Source organism: Nematolebias whitei, chromosome 15 (assembly GCF_014905685.2).
Source record: "Nematolebias whitei isolate Nwh7 chromosome 15, NemWhi1, whole genome shotgun sequence".
Taxonomy (NCBI): domain Eukaryota; kingdom Metazoa; phylum Chordata; class Actinopteri; order Cyprinodontiformes; family Rivulidae; genus Nematolebias; species Nematolebias whitei.
Window position 1 is genome coordinate 16584182 of NC_056512.1, and position 10084 is coordinate 16594265.

At 41.7% G+C, this 10084-nt stretch overlaps 1 protein-coding gene across 1 annotated transcript; it reads right to left on the minus strand.

Moving 5' to 3' along the window:
* Nucleotides 1-618: 618 nt before the first annotated feature.
* On the minus strand, nt 619-7044 carry gadd45gip1 (growth arrest and DNA-damage-inducible, gamma interacting protein 1). Its single transcript, XM_037689412.1, has 2 exons — nt 6616-7044; nt 619-1168 (listed from the first exon to the last, which is right to left on the minus strand). The coding sequence occupies exons 1-2, from the start codon at nt 7011-7013 to the stop codon at nt 820-822; spliced, it is 747 nt and encodes a 248-aa protein (XP_037545340.1). The 5' UTR covers nt 7014-7044; the 3' UTR covers nt 619-819.
* Between the last annotated feature and the right edge of the window lie 3040 nt (nt 7045-10084).

Here is a 10084-nt window from a genome sequence, read left to right on the forward strand (position 1 = left end):
TTACAACAAATGAGACTTTTATTACAGTTAAGTGACCTTTTAAAAATATTTTAGTGTTTATCCTGATGGTGAGGAGTCACCTTCAGGTTTACACATCAGGTATTTCATGTATAATGCTTTATTGTAAATACGACTAAATATCTTAATGGATCACACTAAACATCTGGATTTTACTGTAACTCTTAATGTTTAGTGTTTTATTCTTAATGGAGCTCTGATTTGCACATAAGTTGAACATGTGGGAGAAGTTCAACTCAACTCGTTTTGTTCAAATTAGTAGAGCTAAGAAGAAAACCTGTTTACGTGTCACTTACACAAGCTTGCTTTATTTAAACTCAACATTTCTGAATGTTTTAATTGAGCTTCCTGAAAACTTGACAAAATTTGTGTTTGCTTTAGCTGAAATTAACATTTTGTAATCGTTTACTTTAAAAGAATAGCAAAGGAAAAATGGTAAAACATGTACATTTATTTTAAAGATGTTTATGGAAACATTAAAAAGTCAAACACTTTCCCCCCAATCAATAAAGACAACTGTGTTTTTAGTCCAAGTTGGTGTTTATAATTGTTTTTTTCAACCCATTCCACTGGACGGAGTCATGAAATCCAGACTCACCATTAATACAAGTTGTCAGTTTATTCAGTAAACCAAATTAAATGAGTAAATCCTTCCTGACTTGTTTACACCAGATGAACAGCTGGACTGTGAGGCTCTGCAGTGGAATCAGTCTATCATACACTGCACACATACAAAGTTGACAACCAGCTTTCTAAGTTTAACCTCAAGAAGCAGCTCAGGTGTTTAAAATGAGTCCAGGACTACGATGGTGCTGCAGGATCTGCAGCAGCAGCAGCTGCTGCAGCAGCTCCTGCAGCAGCTGCAGTAGGATTTACAGGAGCTGCTGCTGCGGCGGCCGCCTTCTCCCTTATTGTGCGTTTCAACAGTTTCCTTTTCTTCTTCTCTTCCTTCTCTACTTCTGCAACCATTTCCAAGAACTGGGTGCTGCGGGGGTCCACAGCGTGACCAAAGCGCTCCCTGGCCACATCCAGCAGCCTCGCCTTTCGAGCTTTCTCCTCCCTCAGCTTCTGTTTGGCCTCTTGTTTTGCTCTGCGCCACTCCTCCATCATCTTTGGCATCTTGGCCATATTTTCTGCTATGAGCTTCTCCCTGTGACGGAAACGAGCAGATGTAAACAACAGCAAATACTGCCTTTAACGGGGTTTTACCTGAATATTGGACAAAATGTAGTTTTTACTCCATAATATATGTGACGGTCATTAACCAGAGGTGATAACGCTCTAAAATAAAAGGCTGTCAAATAACTTAATGGGATTTGTTATTAAAAAGTCATTAACACGTCACTTTAAAACATATTTCTCATTTATTTACTAAAGTAATTGAGCCATTTTATGGCGTCCTATCTCAACGATCTGCTGCAGCCATATGTCCCACAGTGCACTCTGAGGTCAGCAGACCAGATGCTTTTATTGGTTCCAGGAACTCGTTTTAAGTAGGGGTGCACCGATTGCAGTTTTCTGGCCGATCACGATTTCTAAAAAGTCTGACCTGTCGATTTTGTTTTCTAAGCGACACCGTCAGGTGTTATAAGTTCACAGTGCACCTTCAATTGTCCAATATTATTTTATTGAAAAACATACCCTTGTATAATATTCTAGAAACAAAACAAACTTGTTGTAACTGGCCATGAGGGAGTGCTCTGAAATATAAATGGTAAATGGACTGTATTTATATAGCACCTTTCTATCTTATTTCAAGATACTCAAAGCTCTTTACCCATTCATCCAGCACTCTACTAGATCTATACAAAGTTAATTGAACAAATCATTATAAAGAGATTAATCAGAGCTTTATCACATTCAAACACTGATGGGACACACATTGGAGGCGATGAGGGGTTCAGTGTCTTGCCCAGGGACACTTCAGCATGTGACTGCTGCTGGATTCGAACCCCCAACTCTTGCATCGGAGGACGACTGCTCTAACCACTCAGCCACAGCCGCCCAAAATGAAGTTCAGACAATTGTTGTTAAAACAAACAAACAAACCAAAAAAAGGTAAAATCGGTTTCTCATGTATCGGCCGATTTCCAATTTGGAAATCTGTTCTGATCCAAGATGGCGCCATGTACGGTCGCCCTGGCATTCTGGTGCGCTCTGTTTTTTCTGTTTTTGTGCATTAATCATGTGTCTGCGTGCTCCTACACTCGAGGAGCTACTAAACATCAGAATTACAACCCATGAGGACATTACTCCAGTTTTTTTAGTGCCTGCTGCAGAACTTGTGCACTTTTTGGCCAAAAGAGCGAGACTTCGCAGGAGGTGCAGAAGAGCCGGAGCGCTCGTGCGTCTCCGGAGGCGCGGTACACGCACGACTTTACCTGGAATATTCATCCCCAACGTCCATTCCCTCTACAACAAAATGGATGAGATAGCGCTGCTGATGAGAAGGAACAGCGATTTTTCCTCCTCCTGTGTGCTGTGCTTCACGGAGACATGGCTCAAGGAGCAGACCCCGGACTCCGCACTCGATCTAGAGGGATTCCAGCTCCTCCGTGCTGACAGACAACGGGAACTTTCCGGAGGAAAGAAGAAAGGCGGAGGAGTCTGTTTTTTTTATCAACAACGCCTGGTGCTCCGACGTGACAGTGATCTCCCAGCACTGCTCTCCTTCTCTGGAATATCTCTTCATAAACTGCAAACCGTTCTACTCTCCACGTGAGTTTACTTCATTCATTCTGGCCGCTGTTTACATCCCACCGTGCGCGGATGTGCACGAGGCTGAGCGCGCGCTCGCGGACCAGATTACGAGTGTAGAGCGGACTTTTCCGTACTCCCTTGTTATCATCCTTGGAGATTTAAAACAAGGCAAACCTCAGGCATGAACTACCTAAATATAAACAGTTTATTAAATGACTGACTAGAGAAGGAAACACGCTGGATCACTGTTACACCACAGTGAGCGGTGCTTATCGTGCTGTGCCTCGTGCTGCCCTGGGTCTCTCAGATCACGAGATGATTCACCTCATACCTGCATACAGACAGAGACTGAAGCTCTCAAAACCTGTGGTGAGGACATCCAAAAGTGGACCAGTGAAGCTGTGGAGGAGCTACGCATGTGTTTGGACACCACAGACTGGGACCTGTTCAGGGCTTCTACAGACAGTCTAGACGAATACACAAACACTGTGATGTCATATATACATTTCTGTGAGGACAGCATCATCCCATCACGCTCCAGAGTCATTTTCAATAATGATAAACCCTGGTTCACATCCAAACTAAGACAGCTTCGTCAGCAGAAGGAGGCTGCTTTCAGAGAGGGGGACAGAGACAACTACAGACGTGCGAAGTATGGATTTAGCAGGGAGGTGTCGAAGGCTAAATCCAGGTATAACACACGGCTGGAACAACAGTTCTCTGCAAACGACTCTGCTTCTGTCTGGAGGCGGCTGAAAGAGATAACTAATTACAAACCCAGAGCACCTCATTCTACAGACAATCTCAAACTGGCAAACGATCTGAACGACTTCTATTCACGCTTTGAAGTCATGGACTCACATTCCTCCATCCTCCACACCAACCCCAGCTCAACTGGTTTAACCACTTGACAACCCCCTGCTATCTCTGTACAAGAGGATGAAGTAAGGAGGCTTTTTAAAAGGCTGAACACACATAAGGCTGCAGGCCCAGACCTTGTGTCACCCTCCACACTGAGACATTGTGCTGGAGAGTTGGCTTTGGTCTTCACAGGGATCTTCAACTCTTCTCTGGAGTCATGCCACGTCCCAGCCTGTTTCAAGTCCCCCATCATCGTCCCTGTCCCCAAGAAGCCACATGTCACAGGACCAAATGACTACAGACCTGTAGCTCTCATGTCTGTAGTCATGAAAACCTTTGAACGTTTGGCTTCATCTCACCTCAAGTCCATCATCAACCCCCTCCTGGACCCCCTGCAGTTTGCCTACAGGGCCAACAGGTCTGTAGATGACGCAATAAATCTGGCTCTTCACTTCATCCTGCAGCACCTGGACTCCCCAGGAACCTACGTCAGGATCCTGTTTGTGGACTCCGCATTTAACACCATCCTCCCTGCTCTGCTCCAAGACAAGCTCTCCCTGCTCCATGTACCTGACTCCACCTGCAGGTGGATCACAGACTTCCTGACAGACCAGAGTCGGTGCGTGCGGCTGGGGAGATCTGTCTCGGACACTCGGACTATAAGCACAGGATCTCCACAGGGCTGTGTGCTTCCCCCCCCCCCCGCTTTTCTCCCTGTACACCAACTGCTGCACCTCCAGCCACGACTCTGTGAAACTTATTAAGTTTGCAGATAACACCACCCTCATCGGGCTCATCTCGAACGGTGATGAGTCTGCATACAGGAGGGAGGTGGACCGGCTGGTGACCTGGTGCAGCAGCAACAACCTGGAGCTCAATGTCCAGAAGGCAGTGGAGATGATTGTGGATTTCAGGAAAGCCACAGACCCTCTGCCCCCCCTCACCTGTAACAATACCCCCATCACCACTGCGAACTCTTATCGGTTCCTCGGCACCACCATCATCCAGGACCTCAAGTGGGAGCCGACCATCAGCTCCCTCATCAAGAAGGCCCAGCAGAGACTGTACTTCCTGCGACAGCTGAAGAAGGCCAAGCTGCCGGCCAAGCTGATGGTGCAGTTCTACACGGCCATCATCGAGTCCATCCTCAGCTCCTCCATCACGGTGTGGTACTCCGGGGCCACTGCCAGGGACAGACTCAGACTGCAGCGCGTTGTGCGCTCAGCTGAGAAGGTGATGGGCTGCAGCCTTCCATCCCTCCACGACCTGTACGTCTCCAGGACTGTGAGGCGAGCAGGTCGGATCACAGCTGACCCTGCTCACCCTGCACACGGACTGTTTGAACCACTCCCCTCAGGCAGGAGGCTTCGGTCCATTCGGACCAGAACCTCCCGCCATAAGAACAGTTTCTTCCCCTCTGCTGTTGGACTCCTGAACACTCATAATGTTACCTCATAATGTCTGCTTTGGTCACATTACATCTGTATTATAACTGAATACTCCATCTGTACTGTTCTCTAAGCTTTTTTATTGTTTTCTATTATATGGGTGTACATATGGTTATGTTATGGTTTTAATTTTACTTTATTTGTGGGTGTACATATGTTTTATGTTATGTTTTCATTTTTACTTTATTTTACGTTATTACTATTCGCACCTTTATGTCGAAGCAAATTCCTAGTTTGTGAACCTCGTTCATTGACAGGGCAATAATAAACTGATTCTGATTTCCCAAAATTAAGGAAATCGGGGCTGATTTATCGGTGCACCCCTAGTTTTAGTGTCAGAGGTGACAGGACCTTCTCTGTTGCAGGTCCAAAACTGGAATGAGTTACCACTGTACACCAGGCAGGCTCTCTGTCTCTCACTGTTTTTAAGTCTCGTTCACTTTTACTCTCTTATTTTGACACTGTGAGTTGATTTGATCTTGTCTGTATTCTATAATGTTACTCATTTAGTTCTCATCTTTACCTCTGTGGATCTATGGAAATACCTTCGTTTTTCGAGCGTGCATCACCTCTGGTGACGTCATCACCATTTTAACTCACCACTCCCTTCAGGACTAAACACTTGCTTTGCATTATATACCTTCGGTAGTCATCATTTTGAATTCATTCATTTCCTGCCACGGTGTCTGTTTTTCCTCCAGATCAGTTTTGAGCAAGTTTTCACAGAGCTGCTACCGGATATGATGTTTTTCCGGCTTTATCTTACTGGACTTAAAAATAATGTTTACAGACGTTACGTTGGATTCCTGTTGGACACAGCTTCGATTTGATACCCCACATGTTATGGTTTTCTTTTTTAGCCATCTGTTGGTATAGTTCTAATGTCGTGAACTTTGACCTTATGTCAAGGTCAAATCACAATATTGCATCTTGTATAGAACAAGTGCAAAAAATCAATTTTAAAGTAAAAGACTGTTTAATATGAAATAAAGCGTTTCATCTGTTAAATCTGCATAAAATGTAAACCGTCTAATGAATTCCTTTTAACTAAATATTTGAATACATTGACTTTTCTGTGTAATAAACATTTTTCTTGTGTTTTTTTCTATTTTATTGGTGTTATTGAAACTTCAGCTTGTCTGCTTAGCTGCGTTTGTGCTCAGTTTTTAAACACAGTCCCTCTGACTGAATAATTAGACACATTTGACCCTGAACATCTGGTTGTACTCAACTTGTAACAAATGAAGCGTCATTTTTAAATAGTTTGTAGCTTTAAATGATTGTCCAGGTTTCATAACTAAAGCAGCCTTCAGTAAAAATCATTGCAAGTGCATACTCTTTGCTGTGTTAGTTTTCAGTGCATCACTTTGGGCCTTGTTCGTGTATTTAAGTACTTTGTAAATAAAGTGTTCAGGTATTCGTGGCAGCGCCTGAGCTCCACATGTGGAGGGAGGCCCAATGAGCGTGATTCATCCAAGTCCGCAGTCACTTGATTTAAAACCAGTGCAGTATTACAAGTTTACAAACATTTTAATCCTAAACAAAATTAGAAACTAAAACAGATTAAATGTAAAGCAGCGGGACTTACTTATCGCGCAGCTTCTTGGTTTCCTCCGCCTCCCTGGCCGCTATGTTCTTCAACATGACCTCTAATGGAGGGTGCCACTCGTTTTCATCCGCGATTATTTTATCCAGCTCCTCGTCAGTGGGCCACAGAGAGCCCGGCTCGATGCCCGACGCAGAGCCGAGGCGGCCGAACAGCTTTCGGTCGTACTTGTGCGTCTTCTGCCACTCCGGCGTCTTCTCGCTGTTCTTGTCGGGAATATAAGGTTTCTTGATGTTTATCTTCAGAGGTTTCGGGTTATAAGTCGCTGTCTGCAGGACAAACCCGGGACAGTTCACAGAAAGAATCGGTGTAAAGGATGAAATGCCTTTAAACGTCCTACAAACCACCACCATCCTCGGGCTCAACATGGACAGCGCCATGTTTACAACAAAAGAACCCGGATGTTGCTCTTCTTCTGCCGCTGGTGGTCGATTGAGCAGCTTAACTTAGAGGAGCTGTACCGCCACCTAGTTGTACCCAGAGCCCTGTTGTACCGCCACCTAGTGGCCGAAAGTGACAGCGCACAGTCTGAGGAAAGCTCTCTTTTTTTCTCCCCAGGCTTCAGGACTTTGTCTGAATATTGATAACTGTGAAATATTACCTATTCACCCATGTTCTGATTCTGTTATAGCTCCAATAAGAGTAAAATCAGAAGTGACCTTTTTAGGAATAGCTATATCCAAGAACATGATTCAAAGAGACGACTCTAACATTTCTGATTGTATCTCGAACATAAAAGATCTCTTAGTTGTTGGCTAACTATATTTGGTAGAGTTATTCTCTCCAAAGCTGAAGGTCTTTCTAAATTAATTTACCCATGCCATTCTCTGTATATTTCTCCTCTAAACATCAAGAAAGACAACTCTATAATATTTCAGTTCTTGTAGAAAAATAAAACCCATTATATAAAAAGATCTGAACTTGTTGGTGATTATAATAAAGGCGGCGTTAAAACCCTGGATTTTGAATCACTTGTAGGAACCTTCAAGATAAACTGGCTTAAAGTTTGTTTAACACAATCTAATTCCATGTGGTTTCATACACCCACATCTCTAAACAGCTAGGAGGAATTGAATTTGGATTAAAATGTGACTTTGAAATTAGTAAAACTCCTATAAAATTAGCTCGTTTCCACAAACAAGTTCTTTCCTTCTGGAACTTGATGTTTACCCATAACTTTTCTCCCCATATGTCGACCTTATGGAACAATAGAGTGATAACTGTTAACAGGAAGTCGATATTTAGAAGAAATTGGTTTGAGTGTGATATTCTGTTTGTATCTGAACTGTTAGACTCAGATGGCAATTTGTTAGATTTTATGTTCTTCTTAAAGAAATATAATTTAAATTGTACACAAAAACAATACGGGCAAGTCTGTAAGGCCATTCCACTGGCTTTAAGACAGTTAATATGCAACACTATGCTAGTTTCAGTAGTCAAACCAATACCTAATCTCAAAATAGAAAATTACAATTTATTAGATAGTAATTTTGATAATAAGATTATTAATGCTAAATTTAAATCTATTCTTTTTCATGATTATAATTCAGGAAGACATTTAAAAGTTTTTAATGGGGATCAGTCTTGCATAGAAAAGGCTTTTCCAAATTTGTGAAGTAGCCTGTCTCTCCAAAAATTAAAGACACACATTTCAAAATAATAAATAACATTTACCCGATAGCAGAATTTCTAAGGAGACGATTCATATTTGAGGTAGACGTGTTCTTTCTGTAACTCAGTATGTGAAACAACACAGCATCGGTTTATTTCATGTCATGTATCAGTAAATTTCTGGTCGAAGATACACAGTTGGTTATCACTAAAAATCAGTAATGTCCCACCTTTTGAATGATCACATGTCTTGTTTTATAAGGACAACCTTCAATCTTCTCTGACATGATCAACGTTGTTATTCTTCTGGGGAAATATATCCATTGTAGTAAGTGGAGGAATTTATTACCATCATTCACAAGGTTTATCAGTGACTTTAAACAATAATTTATTTCTCTCAAGAGGCTGAAATCTAACATCTCTGTAAGGATCTATGAAGACATTTCCAGGTTTTTACTTTTTTGATTTGTTCCTCGTGTAGTCTACGCTCTCATGATGGTACTCTGTCTTTACTGTTTATATTACAAGGATTGTGAGATTTATGTAACCACCTTTCTTCCTTTGAGTTTTTTTTTCCATATTTCTGGTTGTTGATATGTATCCTCCACGAGAGTTTTGTATTATGTAATTTGTTAATTAAAAAAATATATAATAAAAAGACTGAGCAGCTTAATTTAGAGTCGTACCGCCACCTAGTGGCGTAAAGTGACAGCGCACCGACGGAGGGAATTAGATTAAATTAAAATCAAGTGGAATCAATTACATTGCAAGAGATGTACAATAAAGAATTCAACACTTTTCATAACTTCACTGCAGACTATGTGTATTTGGAAAATTTAAGAATTTTACATTTTTTTAATTTAATTTAGACATGGCTGTTTGGGTTTCTGTTTTTCTGAGTAAGAACATTGTTTTACCCTGAAGCATGCTCAATCATCCAGATAGAAAAATCTAACAAAGTTGAGTCAGGTTCTGTGGACAGATTTAAATGATGCAGAAAAACTGGTCCATGCATTTGTCACGTCTAGACTGGACTATTGCAATGGTTTATCATCTGGGTGTCCAAATACTTCTTTAAAACGTCTTCAGTTAATTAAAATGCTGCTGCCAGAGTCTGAACTGGAGTTAGTGGGAGAGATCATATCTGTCCAGTTTTAGCTTCTCTCCATTGGCTCCCTGTCAAATAGAATTCAAAATCTTACTTCTAACATACAAAGCTCTCAACAACCTAGCTCCATCTTAGAGTACAGATTTTATTGTTCCATATTTTCCTAACAGAGCACTTAGGTCTCAGACTGCAGGTTTACTTGTGGTTCCTAGAGTTTCCAAAAACAGAATGGGAGGAAGATCTTTCAGTTATCAGGCTCCTCTCTTGTGGAACCAACTTCCAGTTTCTGTCCGTGAGGCTGACACTTTGTCCAGTTTTAAGACTGGGCTTAAGACTTTCCTTTGTGATAAATCCTATAGTTAGTGTCGGCTTGTTATGAAGCTATAGACAGACTACTGGAGGACAAATTGACCTCATTTCCTTAAATGAATTGTTAAAATTGAATAGTTTTCATTTGATACTATTTCTATCTTAACATGTTTCTCAACCTGCCATTGTGTATCTGTTCTTCTCAAACCCAGCTGGTTTAAGCAGATGACCGCTCGTCCTGATCCTGGTTCTGCTAAAGGTTTCTTCCTCATGAGGGAGTTTTTCCTTTCCACTGTCGCCTTCATGCTTGCTCAAGATGAGAGTTCTGTGATGGAGTTAAACTCAAAGCAGTCTGCTCCTCAGATAAATAATGTTTAATTATTATTTTATATGTGAATGTTTCTGTTAAATTATTATTTTATA

What these genes read in the sequence shown, in the direction of transcription:
- gadd45gip1 (XM_037689412.1), bottom strand. Translation starts at nt 7,013, where the DNA reads ATGGCGCTGTCCATGTTGAGCCCGAGGATGGTGGTGGTTTGTAGGACG. An exon ending in ACCAAGAAGCTGCGCGATAA is followed by an intron (nt 1,169 to 6,615) that starts GTAAGTCCCGCT and finishes TTTCCGTCACAG; the next exon opens with GGAGAAGCTCATAGCAGAAA.